Source organism: Sus scrofa, chromosome 16 (assembly GCF_000003025.6).
Source record: "Sus scrofa isolate TJ Tabasco breed Duroc chromosome 16, Sscrofa11.1, whole genome shotgun sequence".
Classification (NCBI taxonomy): domain Eukaryota; kingdom Metazoa; phylum Chordata; class Mammalia; order Artiodactyla; family Suidae; genus Sus; species Sus scrofa.
The window spans coordinates 71,661,946-71,689,873 of NC_010458.4; the positions used below are offsets into that span (position 1 = coordinate 71,661,946).

The 27,928-nt window shown below is 43.9% G+C and overlaps 2 protein-coding genes across 7 annotated transcripts in view; both read left to right on the top strand.

Annotated features, from left to right (window-relative positions):
• SLC36A2 (solute carrier family 36 member 2) lies at positions 1-27,519 on the top strand. 6 transcript variants are annotated; one of them, XM_021077078.1, is made up of 11 exons: positions 1-327; positions 837-889; positions 3,288-3,378; positions 3,981-4,069; positions 4,595-4,690; positions 7,332-7,416; positions 10,630-10,848; positions 12,511-12,609; positions 22,074-22,240; positions 24,425-24,594; positions 27,001-27,519. In XM_021077078.1, the coding sequence occupies exons 3-11, from the start codon at positions 3,358-3,360 to the stop codon at positions 27,270-27,272; spliced, it is 1,218 nt and encodes a 405-aa protein (XP_020932737.1). In that variant the 5' UTR covers positions 1-327; positions 837-889; positions 3,288-3,357; the 3' UTR covers positions 27,273-27,519. The 6 variants fall into 6 exon arrangements, with proteins under 6 accessions (XP_020932737.1, XP_020932736.1, XP_020932739.1 ...); XM_021077080.1 differs by having other exon boundaries at positions 194-327; positions 837-893; XM_021077082.1 differs by lacking the exon at positions 1-327 and adding an exon at positions 328-398 and having other exon boundaries at positions 837-893.
• SLC36A3 (solute carrier family 36 member 3) overlaps positions 27,266-27,928 on the top strand; it is a 43,424-nt gene continuing 42,761 nt past the window's right edge. Inside the window, exon 1 of the mRNA XM_021077076.1 lies at positions 27,266-27,421. Within this exon, the coding sequence (XP_020932735.1) occupies positions 27,291-27,421 (131 nt within the window). The 5' untranslated portion in view covers positions 27,266-27,290. The remainder of the gene's footprint in view (positions 27,422-27,928) is intronic.

Genomic DNA, 27,928 nt, shown 5'->3' on the forward strand with positions numbered 1-27,928 from the left:
GAGCAGGAGGAGCACTCCGGGGGAGGTGGGCGGGGCCTCGTTCCAGCTTGGCCAGAGCCTGCTAAGGCACAAGCTGCTGCGCTGGGGCTTGCACCTGACTAGACACCTTCCTGCTCAGTGCAGACTCTGGCATCACCGGGAGCCCTCTCTTTCTGAAGCAGCCATGCCCACGGCAAAGAGTGCCAGGGGTCCCCAGGGAGCTGCTGACCTCAAACTGGACCTCAAGCCCCCTCCCAGAAGTGCCAATAAACAGCAGAACAAGGACTCCGATTTCTTGGATGGAAGCCCTTCTGAGTCACCGGGCTCAGAGACGACCAAGGGCATAACGTGAGTGCTCTTTTCTGCCATCCCCACTTCTGCCCTCCAGCCTGGAAACTTGCAGTGGCAGAAACCTCAAGGTGGGTGTATCCGACCCCACCCCCGGCCCATCATGCAGATGGGAAAACCAAGGCTGTAAAATTGCAGTTGGAGGCTGTGTTGAGTTGAGAGCTTAAAGGGGCAGGAGGGGAGACTGTCAGAAAGCCCTCAGGATATAGTGATCCAGCCCCAGACATGAGCAGGTGGGGAAAGTAGGGCCTATTACTCCAGGCCACACACTGGCTCAGCGGCAGGATGGGGGCCGGAATCCAGGGCTGGCCCTAGAGTCAGTTTTTTGTTTGTTTGTTTGTTAGTTATTAATTGAAGTATAGCCCTAGAGTCAGTTTGCTCCTGGCCAATCCTGATAATGTCGGGGCGGGTGGGGGGTAGGGGGGGAAGAAGTAGAATTCCCAGCTTCTTGAAGGAAAGGTGACTCGGGCTAAAACCACCGACAACCAAGCACTGCCTCCTTCCTGCAGTTACCGGGGCCTCTACTTCAGTTGAGAACCGCAGTGACAACATCAAAAGCACAGTAGGTAGAAGAGTCTAGTTTTTTCCACCTCCCTGGGGTCTGTGTGGGGGCTGGGGCCCGGGGAGGGGGTGGGGGAATTTCTCGAGAGGCTTTCAAACAGGGACAAGCAGGGGTGTCATGAAGGAGTTTTAGCAGGGAAGCCAAGCTGCAGGCTCCAGTTCCCTTCTCCTCTACTACTGAGGCAGCGTGGCTAGTTCACTAAGGAAGAATGGGTAGGGTAGCTGGCGTGGGGGTACACTTCCGCCACTTTATGAAGAAATTATTGACACCACTGGCATGGTAGAAAGCCCACCTGCATCCAAGGTGTGACTCTGCCCCTTCTCTCTCTCAGCCTCAGTGGGGGATACTATGCAGGATACCATGGCCACTCTGCAGGACAGTTCAGGGACAGACCCAATGACTGACACAGTGGCCTGGTTCAGGTGCCCCATGGCTAGTCCTGGGGGTGACTAAGAATTCATGATCCTGAGGGATCCCTCCAGACCTTGGGGCCATCCATTGCTGAGGCGGGGTATTTCTCAATCAGAAGCCTTGAGGGAACCAGTTAGCTCTTATGTCCTGAACATGGTTTGATGGCAATTCTAGCTACCTATGAATCAAAGAAGCAAATTAATCAGAACTTGCTCCTGGCTTGGAGGGAGGTGGTAAACAGGTTGGTTAGGCGTGGTACCTATGGGGTCAGCTCGGCTGGGTTTGAATCCCCACATCAGCTGCTTACCAGCCTGAGCGAGTGATGCAACTTCACGGTACTCTCGTTTCTCCCCTGTGAAATAACATTTGGCTCATCCCAGGATAGCTGCAAAGGCTCTTTGTACATGAAGCCCTAAGTTTAGTATCTGTGAGCTGACTGCCACCACTACAGTAATGTTCCAAAGTCCCCAAAGGAGTTAGGGCTAAAACCCAGGTCCCCTGCCTCCCAACCCAGGGCTTTGCACAACTCACCACATTATTAAGTTGGCTAAGTGGCCCAAAGTTAAATTCTGATTTCTTAAGTCCTTTAGTTACCCACTGACCTTAGTTACAAAACAAGACCATCATTGGAAGGCCGTGGGGTACAGTGCTCTGTCAGCAATGTTGACACCCACAGCGAGAGAGGAAGGCACGCAGACTCTCCACCCTTTCTCCCTCTGTTTTTCTCTTTAACCCTTAACAAATCGATGGGAAGATCCTCAGGAAACTAGAGAATCCAGGGGCTAACATATAAATACAGGTATTTGGGGCAATTCTTTCAAAATATCATTCTTCCTAACATTCATAGGGGCTCAGCAAAGCAGACACGTTGCCTAAGATAACACAGCTGGTTAAGTAGTGGCCTTGGGTTTTAACCCCTGGTTTGTCCAACCACAGAGGCCAGGGACCTTCCAGAATACCTCTGCCATTCTTCGCAGTAAAGTCTTCTCACTGGAAGGGTCTCCTGGGGAATTTCCAAGGTTTCTCAAATTGTGGATGTAAACCCAATCCTCACTTTCGTTTAACCTGGTCCAGGTACAAAGAAGTGTAAAAATAGATTGTTCTGTTGATGCACCACCAGCGAGGGTACCTCCCTAGAACTTCATCCCTGGTGGTTTAGACCCTGTCTTCCGGACCACTTCACATCTGAGTTTTTGGTTTTGCTTTTGTTAGAGATAAGAGGAAACATGCCATTCCCAGTTTGCTATGCTGGCCTGAGGGGTAAAACATCCCTCTGGAGCCCAAACCCTAATTAACCCTGTCCCAAGAGATGGCATCTGGGGACCCAAGTCATTTGACCTCTTGGTTCAGAAGTCACAGTGATGTTTCTTTGCTACCTGCCCTTTCTCCGTTTCTCTTAAGTTCAGTCCTGTATTTGCTATTAGTTTTATGACCTTGGGCTGATGGCTGCCCTCTCTGAGCCTCAAGTCCCTCAATTATGAAATAGGGCCATCCCTCTACTCATCTGACTGGGCTCATTTCTGAAAGTGAGGGAGGCAGGCCAGTAGAAGTGGGGTGAAGAACAAGAACAAGGAACCCAGGAGTCCTGGGTTCAAATTGTCTTATATCCTTAGATAAGTCATTTAAAATATCTCTATTCCTCAATTTCCTCATCTGTAAAAGAAAGGCAGTAACCTATTTCCCAATCTTGACAAGAGGAGTGAATGAGATGATACAGGTAATCTGTAGCGTAATGTCTGTTGTGTAGCAAGTGTTCTAATGGCGTATTGAGTGCTAGCTGCTAAAACCAGGATAGTTCTGGGCAAACCAGGATGGCTGGTCACCCTTCAGGAGACCCAGAGTGCCAGGAAAGGCCATGGGGACTGAGAGGCAGCCCTGAGCCCACCTCTCCAGCTCAACTCAGGTGTGGGCATGCTGGCAAGAAATGCCTGTTGGATCTCCTTCCATCCATGCCCCCACATCCTCATGTCTTTCTCCTCTCCTCTAGAGCATTCCAGACCTTGGTTCACCTGGTGAAAGGTAACATAGGCACAGGGATCCTGGGACTACCCCTGGCTATGAAGAATGCAGGCATCTTGGTAAGAGGGGCTGCGGCAGGTGGGGCCATTACAACTGGATGGTAGTGAGAGGTAGGGGGGGCAGCCCCAGAGGGTTCATGATGGCCACAACTAGCGATCTCTCTGAAAAGCAGCTTGGTCCCAACTTGGAGCCTAGACATCTAGCCTGGGTTTGAATTCTGACTCTGCCGTAGGTTTTGAGTGGCATGAGCAAGTCAGTTGTCCACTCTCTGGGCCTCGGTTTCCTCCCTTGTGGGATGCAAGGATTGGACTGTGACTAGTTTTCCGATTATGCGCCATAGAGCACTAGTTCTCAGGATGCCTCAGAAGCCTCTAAAAACTAGAATTCTGAGTCCCCTACTCCCACCACAACACAATTGCTTTTTGTACTTTATTCGTGTACTACTTGGGATCATATGTGAAAGAAGATGGACATTGTAAATCCACTCTAAAGAGAAAAGAAAGAATAGCTGTCACTGCTGAAAAAAAAAAAGGCTTGCAAACCAGTTTTCTAAGAAAGTTCTTTGAGTCCTAAATATCAGCACTACCAACTCCCTTCCTGCCGTGTTATTCACAGACCCCTTCTCTTCTTTCTTCCCTTTTGCCCCTTGGCCTTCCTCCAGCTGGGCCCACTCAGTTTGCTAGCCATGGGCTTCATCTCCTGCCACTGTATGCACATCCTGGTCAGGTGTGCCCAGCGCTTCTGCCACAGGTGAGGAAAACATTGCACGTACTTGGCTCTCAGGGACATCCCAGAAACATCCCACATATAACAAGAGTTCACTGCTTAGTTTCCTCCAACAAAGACAAGAAAGAAAACCATTTGGGGCAGGGACCTCAAGTGAGCCTCCGCCACATGACTCATTAGGTGATTTCAATCAGGCCATTGTGCTTATCTGTGTGGCTCATCTGTAAATTGGGCATAAACATTCCATACCTAACCCTGCCTCAGAGAATTGTCGTGAGGCTCCAATGGCATCATGGACATGAGAACTACTTACTGTACCCAGGCAAGGTGTGTATTATTGCCCTTGTTATGTAGTCACCACCTCACTTGAGGTAAGGAAAACAAGCCACCAAGGAAACAGAGCCAGATGTCAAAATCTGAACTAGGGTCTCTGCCCCAGTGCTCTTTGCATTCCAGCTGGGTCCTGCTTTGCTCTGTCTCTCCTGACTTTTTGTTATATGATCTTAGCTTAAGCTGCTTCCTTGTAACTGTATGCACTCTCTCCTACAGGCTGAACAAACCGTTTCTGGACTATGGAGATACAGTGATGCATGGACTAGAAGCCACCCCCAGCGCCTGGCTCCAGAACCACGCACACTGGGGAAGGTATCTTGTTCTTGCTTTACCCAAAGTGGGGAGGAAATGCGGCTGTCAAGGGTGCCCTCTTCCCTGGAAAGTTGTCATGTAACACAGAGCATTGGACTTCGCCTGGAAGGGGTTCAATGGCAATCTTCCTGATCCAGCCCCACTCCTTGTATACCTCCAGTGACAGGCTGCTCATTCCTTTGCTATGCAACTTTAATGTCATTCTCTTTTTTATTAAACCGCTTTTATCTAGCTGCTGCTACATACCAGGCCCTAGAAATACTACAGGGAACAAGGCAAACAAAGCTTTGCCCTTGCAGAACCCACAGTCCAATAGGAAAGCCAGACCTTAAACATTTTAGGACACAGTTACTTAATAGCCACTAGGGTAAGTACCATGAAGGGCAGAAGTACCAGCTGCTACCGTGCAGGTAAGGAGATGTGCACGGGTTCAGGTAGGCTTCTTAGGATGGAACAGTTGAGGTGAGTTTCGAAGGAAGGCATTCTTGGGGATGAGGGATTACCTAGGGGAAAGTGAGCCATAGCTTGGAGGTGTAAGCATGTGGGAGTACATGACAATTTCAGAGTATAGAACGACAAGGTAGGTTGAGGGCAGATAGTCAGGGAAATGGCACCAAAGAATGATCCAGGGGCCCATTAAGCTGTACCATTTTAAACCATTTTCAAAGTTTTACTCTTTCCTTAAAAGCAACCAGGAAACCAGTGGAGGGTTTTAATCAGAGACTTTCCTGTTTTGTTTTTTGTTTTTTTTGGAGGGGGGTGGCCATGCCCACTGCATGCAGAAGTTCTTGGGCCAAGGATTGAACCCATACCATAGCAGTGACCCAAGGTACAGTGGTGACAACATCATATCCTTAACCTCTTGAGCCACCAGGGAACTCCAGAGGCTTTCCTGTTTTAATCCTATTTATATTGTCTGAAGGTCTATTTGACCTTTGTAAGGAAAATAGATTGTAAGGGAGCAAGAATAGATTTAGAGCCGTGAAGAGGCTTTTGACAATATCCAGGCAGGTGGCATGATGGCTGGATCCAAGCTTATGGCAGTGGGGATGATGGAGAAAAGTGAATTTGTCCATGATTTGAATCCCAGAGTTGTGGGGAAAGGAAAGAGTCAAAATCGACTCAGGCTCTGGATGACTTGTGTTTTTGGACATTCAAGCAGAGGTGTTAAGTGGGTAGTTGTAGGTGTAGGTTTGAACCTGCCTTCATGCAGGAGACACAGAATTGAAGACCTCAGCTATGAAGCCAGGGACAGAAGACGCTCTTAGGGAGAGAGTGTACAGTGAGAAGAAAAGAGAGAAAAAGACCAAGATGGTAAGGATCTCTTGGTGAGCTGAAGTCTTCCTTCTGCGACTCCCACCTCTTCAGTTTTGAGGATGAAGGAAACAGTTACAGCTTCTGTGTCCTGTCGCTTGGTATCAAATCTACTCTTTTGTCTTGGTTTTCAGACCTCTCCCCACCCCATCCGTCTGCTCTTTTCTGATCATCTCTAGATCATCAAAGTCTCTTTTGAACTGTGGTACCCCAAACCACACTCCCTGAGATATGCCCGGCCAACAAGCATCATGGGTCAGGCACTTCTTTGGCCCAAAGCCCATTCATACACTGAATTAATAAATTCAGCCTATGCACAGACTAGGAAGACTATGGGATGGGTTGTGACAGGCAAAAGCCTCATCCTGGGTCATATAATTGGGAAGATACTGGTTATCCATATGTGCCATGTCGTCTCCTGTCCCTAAACCCTGTTCTTCTTTCTTAGTTTCCTAGTTTATGCTGTTGTCCAAGCCAAACTTGTGTCACTAACTCAGGTCCTTTCTCCTTCCCCTCGAGGCAGGTGGGACCAGGTTTTGTAAATTCTGGCTCTCTGATATCTCTTAAAATGCTTTCAGTTCTTGCATCCTAATGGCCACGTCTTTGTCCAGGTGGCTGCCATCTTTTGCCATTATCTTCCCATCTTCAATCTTGCCCCCTGCAGTGGACTCTCCCCAAGGCAGCTAGAGAAATCTGCGTAATCCCTCTGCTGAAATGCTTTTTCCTCACTCCTTGCTCACCATCCGCTCCTCCTCTTTGTTCCTTTTCTCTCTCTTTCTTCCTCTTCCCAAGGGACTCCCACTCAGGTCTTAGTGTTTCTAAGAAAGCTATCTGCTGTCTTATTCAGGTAAAATGCCCTTTTTACCATGGCCATGCTATTATAATATTATTTTTTATCCATCTCCCCCACTAGTCTCTAAGCCACTAGAGGAAAGGTCTATATGTTATCTGTCTGTGTAGCCTCAGTGCCTAATATGGTGTCTGATACCTGGTAGGAAAAAATTTAATATTAATATTAATGATAGCTAATAAGTTGTGCCTCCTGCCTTACATCAATTAGAGTCAACACAGAGCTGGGTATGAGGCAAGTTTCCTGACAATGAAGAATTTTACCACTTGCTGAGTTGAGAGTGCGGGGGTGGTTGAGAAACATGTTTCTTAAAGAACTATTGTTATGTCTCTTCTTACTGGCGCATTGTTGATTGTGGTGGCAGGACCCAGGGCGCCAGTTGAGGGTCACCAACCCCTGGGGAAAGACATGGAAATGACAAGGCAACTCTTCTTTTTTAACAAGATATTTTCTTTCTCTCTCCATCCTCTCTTTCAGGCGTATCGTGAGCTTCTTTCTTATAGTCACCCAGATGGGCTTCTGCTGCGTGTACATTGTGTTTCTGGCTGATAATTTAAAACAGGTAGAGTCTCCTACAGAAGGTGAGAGGGAAAAGGCTATGGAAAAGGAGACTCCTCTGCTGGTTATTCAACAAATAGCTTCTTCTCTTTGGGCCCTAGTATCCTCATCATACAACAAAAGAAGTTAAACTAGATGTTCTCAAAGAATTCGGCTTCCCCCAGTTCACACATCCGCAGATTTCTGTCAGTGGTTACTTGTCCACCATACCCTTTGTCCGAGGGTTGTCTCTATAACAGGACCTATCCTCAAGGCCGGTCTTTAAAATTGAGCTGGAAGTAGGGACTTCCTGTTGTGGCTCAGTGGGTTACAAACCCAGCTAGTATCCATGAGGATACAGGTTCAATCCCTGGCCTCTCTCAGTGGGTTAAGGATCCAGCATTGCTGTGAGCTGTGGTGTAGCAGCAGATCCTGCACTGCTGTGGCTGTGGCTATGGTGTAGGCCAGTAGCTGCAGCTCCAGTACATCCCCTAGCCTGGGAACTTCCATATGTCACAGGTGTGGCCCTACAAAGTACACACACACACACACACACACACACACACACACACACACACACACACGAGCTGGAAGTAACCTTGAATTTTGTCAGTTGTCCCACCTTGGAGCTTAACCATCCTTAACTCTTCTCAAATTGGTATTAGTCCTTTTGCCTGATACCTCATCTCTGGGCCGTCTTTATCTACCTTTAGCTGCTTGATCACTATGGTTTTAACAGTTTTCATCCCCAAGAAGTTTTTTTGATCTAACCCAGTAGTTATCTTATGGCAATTGGAGCAAAATAATATGGGCAATAACAGGGGCTATCCTTATTCAATCAATAGGCTTAAAAAAGAAAACTATTCTTTAGGGCTCTCTTTGTGCTTATAGTAATACCAGGAATTTGGAAATGTTAAAAAAATAAAAAGAAGGGAAAAAAATCATAAGCATTCAGAGTTAGCTTCTGTTATGTGTCAGTCACAGTACTGACCATTTATAAGTTTTCTTTCATTTATTCTCTCCATGGTCTTATCAGAGTAAGTACTATGGTTATTCCCATTTTGCAGATGGGAAAACATGTTATGAATTCTACAGTGCATATAAACATAGCCAGAGAGCAAAGGTTAAAATAAATAAATAAATAAATCTGCAAAAAAAAAAAAAAAAAAAAACAAACACAGGCCTTTAAACATCAAAGCTCAAGTTCTTAAACAATATGCTATCCTGTTTCTCAAAATAAAATTATTTTAATCCAACCACGGTTATTGTTTCAAATGAGTATTAATTAAATGATAAGCATTTTTCAATGTCCTTAAATTTTTAGCATAATTTTTAATAGTTTCATAATTTTCCATCACACAGATGACTTAGTCTTTTATCATTTGATATTTTCTTTGTTTCTCATTGTTTTTCTACTATAATTTGTACAAGTCTTTGCATACCCCTTTATTTCTTTTGTATGTATATGTAAAAGTATGTATTTTAAGTAAAATTACTGGGTCAAGTAGTTTGATTTGAAGGCTCTTAATTGCCCAGTTGCTGCTTGGAAATCAATCTGACATTAGCAGAACTTTATCAATCATCTGTCTAGAGACAAGGTAAGCATTGTCTCAGAGAATTCACAAACTAAGTGGCTCTAAGCCATATAAAAAGCTAAATATCAATATAATAATTTGGTACTGGGTCAGGATACCACTAACATCGTAAGATGGGGGGGTGCTTCATTGTGAACTAATGGGCAGAAATTGTAGGAGCAGGAGAGGTCATTGGAGAAGTCTCCCTTGAGGAGTTGCATCTGAGCTGAGCATCAAAGGGCAGTTTGGAGGAGAAATGGTGGCAGCCAAGGTGGGAGAAAGGAGGAGTGAATGCCTGGCGGCAGGAAGTACAAGACTTGCTCAGGAGAGGCAGTACAAGTGGCTGTAGAAGAACATATGTGCCTTGGGAGAGGAAGAGCTTTCACAGTTGAATGGGCCCATTTATGGAGAGCCTTGAATACCTGGCTAATGTTCCAAGTATTTTTCCTTCTGTAGTAAGGAGGAATAAGAAAGAAACAAGCCTTAATGATTCATTTAAGTATACATGATGTGTTGCTAAGTGACAAAGGAGATTTCAAAATAAGAGTGTACGTAATGATTACAGTCTTATAAAAGAAAAAGGATGCATATAATACACATAATTTGTGATACTGTTTAGAAAATGGTAGATGAATAATCTCATGGGTACTGAGATTATCATTGCTTTTACATTTTCTTTTTGCCTAACTCTAGTTTCTAACTGTTCTGCAGCAGATTGTGTTGCTTGCACAATAAGACTGTATCCATTAAGCCCTGCTGATTCCAAAGAAGGGTGGTACCCTACCCCTTACCCCCCCTTTGCCTGGGGTGGATGTTTGTACAATGCCCAGGGGGTGCTCCTTGTTTATCACAGTGACTAGGGATGCTAATAGCTTTTATTGGGTGGAATCCAGGGATGCTAAGTGTCCTGCAATGAATGGTCCAATTCTCACAAGGAAGAGTTCCCTCACTCTTGATCTAATTAAGAAGCAGTAAGTGATGGGATTTTTCAGTCATAAGCGAAAGAAACAGACTGTGTGGAACTTAAGCAGAAAATAAGTTTAGTGGAAGAACATTGGTTAACTTCCAAAATGAGAGTGAAAACTTAAAAAAAGGGGGGATCTCAGAAAAGAACAGGAAGCAGGGCAACTTAGGAGGATGTTGATGATAGAACTGATGAGCAGTTTCTTCAGGGATCCCCTGTCAAAATTAATTTTTACCCTTTTCTAGGTCTGTCTTATGGCATTTTGCTTGTTATTAGATTCAGATTCCAGGAGCTATGTGAGTACCCCTATGTGAGGCCAGTCCTTTGACTCTGCCACGTGATCATGATTTACAGTCCACCAAGGCTGTATGCAGGTGAGAGGGAATGCACCAAAGAGAAATCAAAATCAGGAGGAATGGATTCTGGGTTGCCAAACGCCAACAAAGAGCCACTATAACCTTAGCTATTGGCATTTATTAAGTTCATTTTTTATTAAAGTTATTTCTGCAGCTTCTTTTGAGGAAGATTGGTGCAAAAGATTTACAATAAGAAGTCCAAAGTCGCTCGAAGTCACTCTGAGACCCTGGCACGTGAGCCTTGCCAGCTCTGTATGAGGGAGTCTGATTATGGGCCAGGCCCTGAGCTAATCCTGTGGCCAGAAGACTCATCGGATCTTGCCCTTTTCCCACTCCCCTCCCAGGTAGTGGAAGCAGTTAACAGCACAACCAACAACTGCCGTTACAATGAGACAGTGACTCTGACGCCCACCATGGACTCTCGCCTCTACATGCTCACCTTCCTGCCCTTCCTGGCGCTGCTGGTTCTCATCCGGAACCTCAGGGTCCTGACCGTCTTCTCCCTGTTGGCCAATGTCAGCATGCTCGTCAGCCTGATCATCATCACCCAGTACATCATCCAGGTCAGCACACCACACCCCTGACTCCCAGTGGGCAGAGCCTTTTACTAGTAAGAGACTGACACCTGGGGCCAGCCCTCAGGGTGGTAAGTATGCCCTTCACTCTTCAACCTAGTGACCACATCACTGTAGCATTGCTTCCACAAAGATGTCTGTGCCACGCTCATTCTTTGGGTTAGCCCCTCTTTCATGTGCTTCTCTAACACTCCTTTCATGTCAAATCCTGGCTTTAGGGAAAAAAATTACACTTTGCATGGAAAACATCTTGAGTGGTGAGCTACATCGATTGGGGAACCATTCCTCTAATGGTTGGATAGCAGCCCAAGGCAGATAAAAAGCAGGCTCTTCTCCCATAGCTAAAACTTATTGAACCAATCTTCTATCCTCTAAGCTACAATTCCAGGTAATTCCAAAATTACCTGTAGGGAACTCAAGAGAAAACAACAATGACAGCAACCAATATTAAGTCAGCGAGTATAGATAGAAAATCTTAAAAGACCACAAACAAGTCTATCACGATGTAAATCACATCTTTCAAGTTGAGTTACAGATATTGATTTTCCCCTCAATTTTCTATTTGTCTCTCCTTCCTAATTTTCATTTTAAAATGGACAAAACTGCATAGAATTTTAAACCCAGAAGACCCTTGGCTTGCCTAATATCTTTAAGGTGGTTTTCTCTTTCAGAACTCACAAGGGGGAGTTCCCTTTGTGGCTCAGTGGTTAATGAACCTGACTAGGATCCATGAGGCTACAGGTTCAATCCCTGGCCTCACTCAGTGGGTTAAAGACCCAGTTTTGCCGTGAGCTATGGTGTAGGTCACAGACTCAGCTTGGTCCCATGTTGCTATGGCTGTGGTGTAGGCCGGTAGCTGCAGCTCTGATCCAACCCATAGCATGGGAACCTCCATATGCTGCAGATGCAGCCCTAAAAACCAAAAAAAAAAAGTCACAAGGGGAAAAAAAACAGTTATATTGTCCAAGGAATTTTGTAAAAATAAATTAGCCAAATATTTTAGGATAACTATAGATGAGTCATATTCCTTAAGGCAATATTGATAGAGTCTACAAAATTGAGTTTTCTAGTGAGATAGCTACCTCTGATTTATTTTTGGACGATTCCAGAGATTGCTTAATTAGAGAAATGGTTCTGTCATTATTTTCACATACCTGGTCACCGGGTACATAAAATATTTCTTTCTCGTACTTTCCTCTCCTTTTATTTATAGCTCATTGAAGAAGAGGACTTTGGTATTTAATTACTTTGGGCTCCCTAGAATGTCACTGTAACTACAGTCGCATTAATTTCTGATGTCTACAACCACTGGTACAGTCAAAGCGTTCTTGGGCGCTTTAAACTAGTAGTAACCTGTGGTGTGTAAGGTTTTTCTTCTGCAGGATTCTGATAAACCAAACTCCCTCTGTGAGAGCCTGAGCTTTCAGCACTTTCATAGTACCGCCGTCTTTTCTTTCCTCTGGCTCTTTGGTATTGGACAGTGTTAAAATCGACTTTGACTGTTGCCTACTTCCTTTTGAAGTTTTCTGAATTTCTTGATATTCATTTGTTTTTAATAATTCAGGCTTACCCTCAGAATACTCCTCTCTCGAGGAAGCCTAAACACGCCTTGAGAATAAATGTCTTTAACCACCCTTCTCTCTCCCACAGGGAATTCCAGACCCAGGCCAGCTGCCATTGGCAGCAAATTGGAAGACCTACTCACTCTTCTTTGGAACAGCGGTTTTTTCATTTGAAAGCATTGGTGTGGTAAGGTTTAAATCATAGTAGACTTTCCCAGGTGCTGTGGGTGGCCTTCTGAACAAGAGCTGGGAGCCCTGGGTTTCTGTGTGCACATGGAGAAAGTAACCTCTGATCTCACTTGGGTCAATTGTCACCAGCAGGAGAAAATAGGTCACAGCAGAGAGGCAGTCAGGAGACAGTTTTATTCTTGTCCCAATACGTTTATTAAACATTTACCTCCATATCAACATGTATTTCCTAATCTTTTAAAATCAAGATAAATGAAGGTGTCCAATTTAAATTATAAGATTTTTATGAAACATAACGGAGTTTTAAACTGGAAAATATAGTATATTTACAATAGATTATTATGCAGTCCTTACTTCCACACCTAAGGAAGGATAGTGCATTGTATAATTCTTTTCCATCCAGTTTTATTGAGATATAATTGACACACTGTATAAATTTAAGGTGTACAGTATAATGATTTGACATATATATAACGAAATGATTATCACAAGTTTAGTGAATGTACATCATCTCATATAGATAAAAAATTAAACAAATAGAAAAAATATTTTTTCTTGTGATGAGAACACTCAGGATTTACTTAACTTTCATATGTAACATACAGCAATTAATTGTAATTGACCTACAGCCCTATGTTAGTTCCTATTACAACATAGCGATTCGATATTTTTATGGCTTTCAAAATGATCACCAGGGAGTTCCCACTGTGGCATAGTGGGTTAAGAATCCAACCGCAGCGGCTTGGGTCACTGCAGAGGTGCGGGTTCGATCCCCAGCCTGGCGCAGTGGGTTGAAGAGTCCGGCGTTGCTGCAACTGTGGCTCAGATTCAGTCCCTGACCCGGGAACTTCCATATGCTGCAGGTATGGCCATAAAAGTTTTTTTTTAAATGATCCCCAGGATAAGTCTAGTTATGATAACATCACTATACAAAAATATTACATAGTTATGGACTTTATTTCCCACACTATACATTTCATACCTGTGACTCGTTTATTTTGCAAGTAGGAGTTTGAGCCTCTTGTACCTCTATATGTTTTAAGTTTACTTTTATGTTATATACAGTATAATTTACTTTTGTTTGGTGTACGTTTCTTTAAGTTTTGAGGAATGCATAGAGTCATAGATGTACCACAAGCAGGACACAGCACTGTTCTCCCAGCATACTAAGCTCCTTTGTGCTGCCCACTTGGTAATCGAATGCCCCCAACCCCCATTAACCCCTGGCCTACACTTTCTGTGTCTCAATTGTTTTATCTTTTCCAGAATGCCATCCACATGGGATCATACAATTTGTAACCTTTTGAGCCTGCCTTCTTTCACTTAGCTGCATGTGAGGTCATCCACGTGGTTGCATTTATGCATCAGGAGCTCCTTGCTTCCCAGTGCCAAGCGAGCATCCGCTGTATGGGCAACACCACGACTTGTTTATCCATTCACTTGTTGAAGGACATTTAGGTTGTTTCTAGTTTCTGTCAGTTATGAGTAATGCTACTGTAAGCATTTGTGTACAAGGTTTTGTATGAACATATGTTTTCATTTCTCTAGGAGAGGTGTGTTAGGTCATGTTAATGTATGTTTATAGGAAATGGCCAAACAGGTTTCCCGAATGACTCTCACCATGTTGCATTCTCACCAGATGTATGAGCATTAGAGTTCCTTCGCTAGTTCTTATCTGTATTTTCAGTATTTTTTTTTCATTTTTTTTTTTTTATTTTCCCACTGTACAGCGAGGGGGTCAGGTTATCCTTACATGTATACATTGCAATTACAGTTTTTTCCCCCACCCTTTCTTCTGTTGCAACATGAGTATCTAGACATAGTTCTCAATGCTATTCAGCAGGATCTCCTTGTAAATCTATTCTAGGTTGTGTCTGATAAGCCCAAGCTCCCGATCCCTCCCACTCCCTCCCCCTCCCATCAGTATTTTTTAAAAAAACATTTTCAGCCATTCTAATAGGTATGTGGTGGTATCTGATTGTGGTTTACTTTTCATTTTACTAATGACCAGTGATTTTGAGCATCTTTTTATGAGCTTATTTGACGTCTATACGTTGTTTTTGGTGCAGTGTCTGTTAAAATCTTTTGTGAACTTTTAAAAAACTGAGTTACTGTCTTTTATTGCTGAGTTTTAAAATCCTCTATTGGATATGTAACTTGCAGATACTTTCTCTAGTCTGTGGCTTGCCTTTTATTCTATTAATAGTGTCTTCTTCCACAGAGAATAAGTTTTAATTTTGAAAAAGTTCAAAATTTTTCATTTATGGATCCTACTTTTGGTGTTCTATCTGAAACACTTTGCCTAATCCAAGGTCACAAAGATTTTTCTCCTATATTTTCTTCCAAATATTTTTATTGTTTTCATTGTATGTTTAGATCTGTGGTGCATTCTGAGTTAATTTTTGTTAAAAAGTGTTTATAGGTTGATACTCATTTTTCTACGGATGCCCAATTTTTCCTGCATCATTTATTGAAAAGACTGTCTACTCTCCTTTGCATCTTTGTGAAAAGCTAATTGATGTATGAGTATGGGTCAGTTTCTGGACTTCGTGTAATGATTGATTGATCAGTGTGTCTATCCTTTCATGAATACCAAAATGTCTTGACAACACAAGCTTTATCTTAAAATTGCATAATATTAGAGCTCCAACTCCATCCTCATTAGTATTTGTGTGATACGTCTTTTTCCATCCTTTTTAAAAATCAAGATAAATTTCACCGTTTTAACCATTTTAAAGTGTGTAATTCAATGGCTTATTATAACTTCGCAATATCGTGTAGTCATCACCACTATCTAATTTGAAAACATTCCCATCACCCTATGCCCACAAAGCAGTCACTCTCCTTTCCCCCTTGCTCCCAGCCCCTGACAACTGCAGTCTTTGTCTTTTAATTGGTGTGGTTATATCATTTGCAATTAATGTAATGATTGTTTATTAGGTCTGCATTTTATTGTTTATTTTCTATTTTACCCTTCCTTTTGTTTTCCCATTTTCTCCTTTTGCCTTCTTTTGGATTTATTGAATACTTTTTAGTATTCTACTTTAACTTGTCTCTTGGAGTTTTGACTATATTTCTTTCTATACCACTTTTCATGGTTATTCTAGGGATAACAGTATACATACATTACTTTTCATAGTTTAATCAGAGTTTACATTTTATCATTTCTAAAACTAGAAATCTTACAGTTAGAGAGTTCTCTTTACTTCCCCCCTTTATGCTGTAATGCCCATTTGTATTACATCTAAATATATCAAAACACGATCAGACAATGTTCTAATTTTTGCTTTCAGTAGTTACATATACTCCTTTTGATGAACTTACTTACTAATCTAATGCATCTACCCAGGTAACTACCACTTCTGTTGCCCTTTCCTTATTTCTGAAATCATGTTTTCCTCTGGCATTTCTCCCTGTCAATATGAAGAAACTGCGTCAACAATTCTTTTACCCTGGTGACAAATTCTTTACATTTTTTAAAAGCTCACAATATTTCAGGAGTTCCCATTGTTAAGAACCATGACTCAGTGGGTTAAGAACCCAACTAGTATCCACGAGGATGTGGGTTCAATCCCCAGCTTCTCTCAGTGGGTTAAGGATCCAGCATGTGTTGCCCTGCTGCATAGGTCACAGATGTGGCTTGGATCTCACATGGCTGTGGCTGTGGTGTAGGCTGGTGGCTGAAGATCCAATTCGACCCCTAGCCTGGGAACTTGCATATGCCACAGGTGTGGCCCTAAAAACAGCCACCACCACCAAAAAAAAACCCTCAGAATATCTTTTTTCCTTTATCCCTGAAGGATATTTTTGCACAATATAGAATACTAGGTTGACAGAGGTTTTTTTAGCACTTTCAAAATATGGTTTCCCTTCCTTTTGCCTTCAATGGTTCTGATGAGAAATCTGCAGTTATTTGAATCATTGTTCCCCTAGATGTAATATTTTTATATGATTACTTTTAAGACATTTTTTTAAAATCATTAGTTTTCAGCAGTTGTATTGTCTGGTATCATTTTCTTTGAGTTTGTCTTGTTTGAAATTCACTTAATTTCTTGAATCTGTAAATATAAATGTAATGTGGTGTAAGTTGCAGATGCAGCATGGATCCTGCTTTGCTGTGCTGTGGTGTAGGCCGGCAGCTACAGCTCCAATTGGATCCCTAGCCTGGGAACCTCCATATGCCGTGGTACGGACCTAGAAAGACAAAAAAAAAAAAAAAAAAAAAAAAAAAAAGGACTCAAAAACTGGTGGGGCATATATCAAAGGGTCTAGCGTTTAGGTCACTAGAGTCCCAGAAGAAAAAGGAAAAGAGATTGGTACAGGAAAAAAATTTTGAAAAAAAAATGGCTGAACACTTCCAAAGCTAGAATCCGCATCCTCATGGATGCCAGTCAGGTTCGTTAACCACTGAGCCAAGATGGAAACTCCCATATTCATTTTTTAAACACTTTCTTCAGAGTTCCCATTGTGACTTAGCTGTGATGAATCTTGCTAGTATCCATGAGGATGTGGGTTGGATCCCTGGCCTCGCTCAGTGCGTTAAGGATATGGTGTTGCTGTGAGTTGTGGTGTAGGTCACAGACACGGCTTGGATCCCATGTTGCTGTGGCTGTGGTGTAGGCCAGCAGCTGTAGCTCCAATTTGACCCCTAGCCTGGCAACTTCTATATGCTGTGGGTGTGGCCCTAAAAAAAAAAAAAAGAAAAAAAAAAAAAAGCTGAAAAAAAAAAAAAAAACCAGCTTTCTTCTCCTTATGTTCAGATTCAGTAGTTCCTATTAACCTATTTTCAAGTTCATTGATGTTTTGTCATTTACATTGGGCCCCTCCAGTGGAATTTTTTAGTTCTAAAAATTTCCATTTGGTTCTTTGATTCTTATTCCTTCAGCTTCTTTGCTGAGAATTTATATTTTTCTATTTGTTTCAACAGTGTATCCCTTATTTCATAAAGGATGGTTATAATAGCTACTTTAAAGTCTTTGTCTGATAATGCCATAAATTTGCATCATCCTAGGGTTGGCATCTATTGTCTTTTTCCTTGAGAATTGTTGAGATTTTCCTGGTTCTTTATATGCTATTTAATTTTAGACTGTATCCTACACATTCTTTTTTCTTTCCTTCTTTTTCACTTTTTTTTTTCTTTTTTTGGGGGGCCACACCTGAGACATATGGAAATTCCCAAGCTAGGGGGTCAAATCAGAGCTGCAACTGCCAGCCTACCCCACAGCCACAGCAATGCTGGATCCTTGACCCACTGTGCAAGACCAGGGATTGAACCCATGACCTCATGGATACTAGTCGGGTTCATCACAGCTGAGCTACAACAGGAATTCCTATCCTACACATTTTTTTTTTTTTAGTGCTGCACCTGTGGCATATGGAGATTCCCAGGCTAGGAGTCAAATCAGAGCTACAGCTGCCGGCCTACACCACAGCCACAGCAACACAGGATCCAAGCCCTGTCTGTGACCTACACCACAGCTCATGGCAACACCGGACCTCCAACCCACTGATTGAGGCCAGGGATCAAACCCGAATCCTCATGGGTACTAGTTGGATTTGTTTCTGCTGTGCCACAACAGGAACTCACCTATCCTACACATTTTGAATATTATTTTATGAGATTCTGGAGCCTGTTAAAATCTTCCAGGGAATGTTGATTTTTTTTTTTAATTTAGCAAGCTGTCAGTCTGATTAGATTCAGACCACGAATCCTGATCCACCTGTGTCACAGCTGCAGAAACACCTGATCTTTAACCCACTGCATCGGGCTGGGGATTAGACCCTTACTGCCCCAGAGATAATACCAGATCCTTCCACTTTTCCGTAGTGGAAACGCTGACCACGGTTTTAATATCAGATTCGTTTTCAAAGACTTTGGAGTGATATTTAGCTTTACCTTGCCTATGTGCTCCCTGGGGGCCAGTCCGGGATATACATGGTGGTCTATACGATGGTTCTCAAAGTCTTTGCTTTGATGCTTTGCATCAGTTCCGCACATGTACATCTCGAGGCTGAGCCCAGATTTCATTCACAGATTTAGGGGGATCACTGTCTCCACTGTTTTCCTGCACACTCACAGTGTCCTGCATGCTCACATGGCAGCTCCTTTTTCTGGTCCTCTAGCTGGGAAGCCAGGGTTTTACACTGCTATACACTTCTTGTGACTGGGCCTAACCCTAGGTGAGCACTGAGAGTAAAAAGAGTAATGCGGACTCCTTCCAGGGCCGGCTTCGTGGGCATGCAAACTGTGCAGTCACATAGGGCCTTGCCTCTAGAAGGATCCCACATTTGTTTAATGATCTGCTTTCATCCTCTTGAAATATCTTTGGCCAGGTGGCCCTATATTGTCATTTTGCACTGGGTCACACAAATTATATAGCCAGTCCTGATTCCTCCCACACTCTTTGAGGTCCCAAAACCCTCTTTCCCTGTTCCTCTGCTCCAAGAGAAGGAGTTTGTCTCAGATTTTTAGGTGCCAACACAGTCATTGATACAGCAGATTGCTGCTTTGTGACTGAGACCTGTCTTGAGTGTCCCCTATTTTAGGTCCCCTGGTCAGAAAGAGGGTTTGTGTTTTGAGTTTTTTTCCTGACTGCATTCACTACGTAGTTCTAGCATTTGGGATCCCCTTGAGTCTAAACTGGAAGATAATGGGAAGAAGGATCAGGAAAAATTCACTCCTTAATGGCCATTTCTACTGGCTTTGAGCAATTCGCCTTGTACGATATACTTTTCAGGGTCCATGGATAGTTGCTTTATGTATTTTGTCCAGGATGTTTAGTTTTGATCAGTGAGAAAGAGATGGCACAGTGTGCTTACACCATCTTAAGGGAACTGGAAGCAGTTTATGTTTAGAATTTTTGACCCTCATGGCAAAAAGAAGAGTACAGTGGTTGAGCAAATGACTTCGGAGGGAGAATGTGCCGGAATCTTACTTTAGTCACAGGCTAATCTCTGAACCCTAATTCTCCAACTATAGAATGATGATAACGTGTGTTCAATTAGTATTTATTAAACATCTACTACGTGCTAGTGATTATGAGTATCTAAGTTTAAATTACCTTTAGACATCTTCTAACCCAGTCCCCAGTTTTATAAGAGTCTAACCCCAAAGAGGGAACGGGTCTTGAGTTGCGTCACCAGCTGGGAACTGATCATCCCACTTTATATGAATGGCCGTTTATCTCCATGATTGATTGCGGGGAAGTGGGGAGCAGAGAAAGCCAGCTAGTTAGAATGATCTGGCCTTGTAAACAGATCACTTTAGGCTGGATAATTTATGCAGCAAAAAGGTATTGCAGAGCAGGAAAGCTCAGGTTGGATTGTCTGCTCTCCACGTAATCTAGACGTTTTCCTGAGCACATGCTACAATTAGGAATGTGCACCCAACCCAGAAGAAAGTGGAAAGGCACAGCCATGACCCTGACACAGACTCCCCTCAAGTGTCTTCCATTTGCATGGGAAGGCAGGCAGGTGCATCTAGGACAAAAAAGGATTTTTTATGTACAAGCGGATGGATGCTAAATTCTCATTGAGTAATAAACATCCCCAGTGCTATAGTTTAGTCAGGATCAGGTAGAAGCAAGTCCTTGAGACTCTGGAGGACAACCCCAGTCTGGAGTCTGCCTCTGCCGCTGCCCGTCTGTGTGGCTTGGGACAAGTTACTTCATCTCCAGAGCCATGTTTTCCTCATCTGTAAAATAAAAATTATACAAGTACCAGCTTCATAGAGTTGTGGTCTTCCCAGTATTAAAAAATAATTTCATCTAACATTTACTGTGTGCCATTACAATGCTCATGTAGTTCTCCAAAAAATCCTAACAGATAAGTTTTCAGAGACACAGATCACCCTAATGGTACATGCGGTGTGCTTAGCACACAGCCTGATCGAAGAGAAGAGGAAAGTGAGAATGAGCTCTCAGTTACTAGAAGCCTGAGAAGGAATCCATGAGAGGTGGTGCCAAAGACAGAAGTGACCTTTGAATGCCCACCAACAGACCCAAGAGGCAAGCTGGCCTCAGTTTTGGTTCTCTTAGAGCCAGGTCTGCATCTGGGGAAGAAGGATCCTGAGAACATGGTACATGGGGAAATGTGCTGCTGGACCAGGAAGCCCTAGTCCCAGCATGGCTACCAGCCCCCTGCATAACCTGGGTCTCGGCCTCCTCATCTGTACACAGAGAGGCAAGTGCAGTAGAATTGGGCGTCTCAAACTCAGATGCCTTTGGAAGGCCATGTGGGTGGGGAGCCGGGTATATGTCAGTGTGAGAGGGAGAGGTGGGTCTGTGGGTGGGGGAAGAATGTTGTGCTCGAGGGCATTCATATCCAAGTGTCTAGAAGACTGGCCAGAATGCACTTGCTGGCCAGAGGGGGCTGCCCCAGGGAGTTGAGCTCTTTGGTCTGGTCACCCTGCAGGGCTCTTCCAGCTCTGAATTGTCCAGGGCTTATCTTGTGACTCCAGGCCTCCCTTTTCTTTTTTTATTTGCGGAAAAATATATCTAACACAAAATTTACCATCTTAACTATTTTGTAAACAGTTCTCTCTCTTTTTCTTTTTTTTTTTTTTTTTGGCCACCCTGCAGAATATGGAGTTCCTGGGCCAGATCAGATTCAATCCGCAGTTGTAACCTACACCACAGCTGCAGCAACACCAGATCCTTAACCCACTGTGCCAGACTGGGGATCGAACTTGCATCCCAGTGCTGCAGAGATGCTACCAATCCCATTGAACCACAGCGGGTACTCTGCATCTTAACCATTTTTAAGTGTACGATTCAGTGATATAAAGTACATTTATATTGTACAACCATCATCACCTTCCATCTCTTTTCATCTTTCGAAGTGAAACTGTGTGCCTATTATTAAACAATAACACCCCATTTCTCCCTCTCCCCCAGCCCATGGAAATCACCAGTCTTCTTTCTGACTCTGAATCTGACTACTCCAGGTACCTCATATAAGTGGAATCACACAGTACCTGTCATTTAGTAACTGGCCTATTCATTTAGCTTAACGTCTTCAAGAGTCATCTGTGTTGTGGCATGTGTCGGAATGTCCCTTTTTTTTTTTTTTTCCTTCATGGCTGCACCCACAGCATATGGAAGTTCTCGGGCCAGGGACTGAATCTGAGCTGCAGCTGTGATCCGAGCCACTGCAGTAGAATTCTTAACCCACTGCACCACTGTGGGAACTCCCAGAATGTCTTTCTTTTCAAAGGCTGAATACTACTCCATTGTGTGTATGGACTAGATTTTGTTTATCCATTTCTCCGTTAGCGGACACTTGGGTTGCCTCCAACTTCTATCTGCTGTGATTAATACTGCTATGAATACAGGTACACAAATAGCTGTGCATGCTCCCATTTCCTATTCTTTTGTGTATATACCCTCAGAAGTAGCATGCCTTTTTTCTTTGTGCTTGTGTTCCTTTTTCTCCTCCTCTATTCTTACACTGATATTTCTATAGGTTCTGCCCCTGGAAAACAAGATGAAGGATGCCCGCCGCTTCCCACTCATCCTGTCTTTGGGAATGTCCATCATCACTGCCCTGTATGTCAGCATCGGAACTCTGGGCTACTTGCGGTTCGGAAATGACATCAAGGCCAGCATAACCCTTAACCTGCCCAACTGCTGGTAACTCCACGGGCCCTCAGGAAGTGGGGACTCAGGGCTGGTGGGAATGGGTGCATAGAGGTCACTTTCTCCTCCCTTCCACGGAACGCAGGCTGAGGTTTGGAGGGCTGCCACTGGAACCCTGGGCTCTGGAGTCTCTGTCCAGGGAGCTCTTCAACAGCAGTCTCCCACGTTGAGTGAGGACTTGATAGCTTAATGTGACGATGGGCGTGATTTAGGAAGAGAAAGGAGAAGTGACAGTCCTCGGTCACCTAAGGAGAGAACGGAGGGGCACAGAGGAGGGCAAGAGCCAGAGAGAGGAGCCGGCGTGTGGCTCCAATCACATTTACAAGGGCTGCACTCCCCCGAGTCTTGCAGAGTAGCTGGGATGAGAACGTCGTAAGATAAGAACTAATTGAAGAAGATCATTGGAATCTGGAAAATGTTTATATTCAGATGACCCAATTCATGCAACAGTTAGCCAACCCAGACTGCAACAGTGTGATATTTAAATTGGCACGTGAACCACTGTCGTGTTGTGGAGCGCTTTCTCCCACACCGAGGCATGTCAGGAATGACAAGATGCCTGTCTTTTTAAAGGTGATTTGGAAGCTTAATTTGTCTAAATGGAGTTCCTTTCCCAAGTTGATCAATATCATTCATCAAGCACTTACGGCATCCTAATTACATGCAGATGCCAGTCTAGATGCATGGGGGTGTGGAGGGTGCTGATGTGAGTAGACTAAGATTCTGAGCTCAAGGGATGGTGAATGTACACAGATGTAACGTAGAGCAGACTGGATGCCCTCCAGAAGAGTGGAGAGGCCCTGGGGACTCCCCAGGGAAGAAAGTACAGAGGAATGGGACAGCGGGAAATCCTCCTGTCCAGCAGATGACTCCATCCACACAAGGACAACTAAAGCACCTCTGGATCCAGTTGTACCAGCTCCGAGCTCATGGTCCTAGGTGGTCTACTTAACTTCTCTGACCCTCGGTTTCCTCTTCTAGAAAGCAGAGTTATCATGTGGATTAACTTTGGCATGTCTAAAAGCATCTGGCTTATAGTACCTCCTCAAAAGATGGGAATTTCAGGAGTTCCTGTCGTGGCTCAGCGGTTAGTGGATCCGACTAGCATCCATGAGGACGCAGGTTCGATCCCTGGCCTCACTCAGTGGGTTAAGGATCCGGTGTTGCCATGAGCAGTGGTGTAGGCCGCAGACACGGCTCGAATCTGGCGTGGCTGTGGCTGTGGTGTAGGCTGATGGTTATAGCTCTGATTCAACCCCTAGCCTGGGAATCTCCATATGCTGCAGGTGCAGCCCTAAAAAGACAAAAAAAAAAAAAAAAAAAAAAGATGGGAATTTCAAATAAACAGATGGGGTTGGCACAGATGGAAATGGAGCAGAGAGGGTGTTCCAAGCAGCAGAACTAGTGTGAGCAAGAAACACAGAACTGTGGGATTTAGCCTTTTAAAGGAGTGGACGCAATACAGACCCAGACATACAGTTTTATTAAACATGGCAGATGCATCTAACCACGTTAGTGAACTAAAGGGGAAAAGCCCTGTCTCCAGAGATCGAAAAAGACATCGATAAAACTCGCTCTCCCCCATCATGTGCTCTCTCTGCCCCGAGTCTGAGGTCTGCACTTAACCCTGCCTCTCCTTTTACTCCCCCTCCACCGCACATCTCTCTTTGTAGATCACCTCCTCCCCCAAGCATTCAGGATTCTGCACTTCTTTCAACCTACTAGAAGCATTTGTTGAGAGGCTGTTATGAGCCAAGAGCTATGGGGGATCCAGAGAGCTCCTGAGGACAGAGAGAGATCACGAAGAACCAGATCTTTTAGACCCAGGTTTTTGGTCTTTCCCACTTTTCACTTGTATCTCCTCTCTCTCCTAAAATCTAAAATTCAGCGCTAACTTTGTAAAGATGTTATTTATACCCATACCTGAGATTCTTTCAATTTATTTAGAGGCGATTCTCTCACCTGTCTAATATGGGTCTGTGAAGAAGCTTCACTCGGTGTCCACTGTGGGCTCTTCACTCTCTTTCCACTTCCTCCCCCAGAAGGTCCCGCCCCATCATGTTCGGACAAGGAAACATTCACCCAAGGGTCTATTTAAGGTCAGAGGTTAAGGTACAAGGCCGCCAGGGGTCAGAGCACATTGGCATGGAGAGAGCATTGCTCTGGTTTGTTCCGCAGGCTGTACCAGTCAGTCAAGATCCTCTACGTCATTGGCATCCTGTGCACCTACGCCCTGCAGTTCTACGTCCCTGCAGAAATCATCATTCCCTTTGCCATCTCCCAGGTGTCAAAGCGCTGGGCACTGCCTCTGGACTTGTCCATCCGCCTCGCCATGGTCTGCCTGACATGTAAGTAGAGCCCCGCAGTGTTCTTTTCCCGAGGGCTATCAAGAATCTGCCAGACGGTGGACGATAGTCGTGATAGCCAGCATTGATTGTGTACCAACTGTATGTCAGGGGCCCCCTAAGGCTTTCCAAGTTATGATTCATTTAAGCTTCAGGGATGACTTAATTCTTATAGGTACCTAATTAGGCAGATCTACTGGTTTCGAGCTTGAGGGAATGACAGCTTACCAGATAATAACCATAATAAGAACTGATTTTTATGAAACACCTACTGTGTGCCAGCCACTGTGCTAAACCCTTTCTGTTCCGTATTTCATAGTATTTATTCAGTCCTTCTAAGAATTCATTTGAGGTAGGACTGTGGTAAACCCTACATTACAAATGAGAAAGCTGAAGCAGGGAGTGGTAAATAATAGAGCAGGAAATGCCAATGATGGTATTTGAACCCAAGTCATCCAAGTTCAGACCTATTACCCTTCACCTCCAGGACAGAGATTGAAAATAGTGGCCAGTGAGTCTAATCTGGCATCAGAGGTAAGTCGTTTCACCCTCACAATGCTATATAAATTTAGGCCAACATTAAAAATGGGGAGCGATCTCCCATACAAATGCAGATTTCTAATGCTGGGGGGTGAATAAAATGATTTGGCAAACCTAGGGTCACATTCCCTATTGGCAGCAGTCTGCCGATGGGCCCCATTCACCACTGGCTTCAGCTGGCCCCACTCACCACCTCTGCAGCCCTCTTTGTGCTCCAGGCCCTGTGATCCAGGGTGCCTCTTATCATAAATATTTTAGTGGAGGCAAAGATGATAGAAATGCCTGCACTGTGTGTGGCATGGCCCAGCTGTACCTAAGGCTCCTTTTAATTGTGATTCTTGCTGTGCTCGAACCAGCCCATATAAATCATGAGACCCTAATTTTTCTTCCTTTGAAGTCATTTATCCCAAGTTGCCCTAGGAGGCAGGGACAATACCATTCAGAACATTAGCGACTCCAGAGAGATCAATGAATTTGGCCCAAATATGAAGATAGCAACAGTTCCTTAAGCTTTTGCGTGCATTGCCCTAATCAATACAGATGAGTAAATTTAAAGTGATAATAAAAATAACTTTTCTGAGTGCTTTACATCCATTAACTCATTTAAAACTTTAACCCCATTTGCACTATGAACCATGATACCTAAAAGGATGTATACCAGGAAGAAATAAGCTAAGAAATGGGTAGAGACTCACCCAGGGCCACACAAGGAGAAGCCTTGTTTTGTCCTGTTGTACCACACTCCATCACGGGAGGACTGGGGGAGTCCTCTGGCGCTTTCTTTGTAACCAGGAAAATTGTCCATCAAGTAAACAAAAAAATGCAAAAGCCCAAGCCTGTAAAACATCCTACCAAAAAAAATGTATGTATACATCGAAGTTTAAAATCTTGAGCTTTATGTTTTGTAGTTAGACGTTTTCTGACATATACGTAAAACCTGGAGAAGACACTCCTTTAAAGAGACCCTGTGATCTTGGTCCCCCCGAAGACCCGTTTCTCCTATAAATAATTTCACAGTCTAATTGTTTGCGAGTAAGAGGTATTTGTCGTCACGTTAATTATTAAAATGTTAGTTCCATGAAGATGGGGGGGGGGGGGCTGTCTGTTGTGTACACTGATATATTCCAAACAGTTATGGCAGTTCCCAGCACTGCTATTTAGTGTTGTTTGTTAAATAAGAGCTTAATCATTGAACATGTAGAGATTCAAAATGTACCTCTGTGGCATGAAAATCATCTGAAGCTAAAAGCATTAGAACAAGCAGCTGGGGTTGTGGAGAACTTTATCTAAACTTCCTTTGCTAGATTAAGCAGGAGCTTCTGAAAAATACAAGCACCAGAAACCCCCTTTCTGGGAGATTTTCAGTCAGGAGACTCAGCGTCATCACAGACTGAGTAATTACTTACATTATCAGGGAATGTCACACCTTCGACTTGTTCTTGCATGGACGCTATTTCTTCCCCATCTAGTTCCCCTTTTGAAGTGGGTATATGAACGAACCCCTGTCTTTGTCTGGGGAGCCAATTCGTATGAAGGTTCCCCAGCCCTAAATAAACTTTCTCTTTCCTCCTGTTAATCTGTCTATTGTCAGTTAAATTCACAGGTCTCTAATCACAGAACCTAAATGGGTAGAAGGAACGTTTTTCTTCCCAACAATATGCATGTGTATATTTGAAAAATGATTGAAATGTTACTGTGTAACCTCTAGTGAATGTGATTGGGGGTATTACAGGAATTTCAGTTTTTCTATATACAACTGAATTATGAGAAACAGCTGGTATATGTTCTAAGAAAAAGGATTTTTAAAACAAACTTTAAAACTCTGGCTAAGCCTGAGGAAATCCATCTACCCTGTATCACCTCCTGCAGGCGTCTTGGCCATCCTCGTCCCCCGCCTGGACCTGGTCCTCTCCCTGGTGGGCTCCGTGAGCAGCAGCGCCCTGGCCCTCATCATCCCGCCCCTCCTGGAGATCGCCACCTACTACTCGGAGGGCATGAGCCCCCTCACCATCATCAAGGATGCCCTGATCAGCATCCTGGGCTTCTTGGGCTTTGTGATGGGGACCTACCAGGCCCTGGATGAGCTGATCCAGTCCCGAGACTCTCTCACCTTTTCCAACTCCACCCTTTTTATTCAGTAAAAAAAAGCACTTCTTCTTATGTACCGGCACCTGACTTTTGATGATAGAAATCTCTTTTATATACATCATCTATATTTTGCCGTTTTACCTCTCTCTGGGCCACATCACAGTGAAACAAGCACGGACTCACCAGCTACAAGGTCTATACGGTAATTTTTAAATTTTTTTTGTTGTTGTTATTTATTTCCTTTCCATCTCTGGCTTTCCACTACACTGAGAGCTCTTCCAATGAAGGCTTTTGAGTTGATCCAACGTTTCGGCAATTCATGTTCACACCTTGAGTGGGGCTATGCAAGAGGAAGCCACCAGGGGGCATCCAAGAGGCAGCAACTGACAGAAGGAGGTGCAGCCAGCTAAGGCTGTTGGTGATTTGGTAGACAAAGGGTTTTCTTTTCTCTAGATCTGTTTAAAGAGCAGCAAAGATTAGGAGTGGGGACATAATCCATAACCCAGAAAGGTGTGCATAGATAGCTCCAGCATCAAGATGGATAGGATGCAGAGATCCAGTGTGAGTTGCAACTCTCAGAAAGGAGCCATCATTTTGTGTGTGTGTGTGTGTGTGTGTGTGTGTGTGTGTGTGTGTGTGTGTGTGTCTTTTTGTCATTTCTTGGGCTGCTCCTACCACATATGGAGGTTCCCAGGCTAGGGGTTGAATC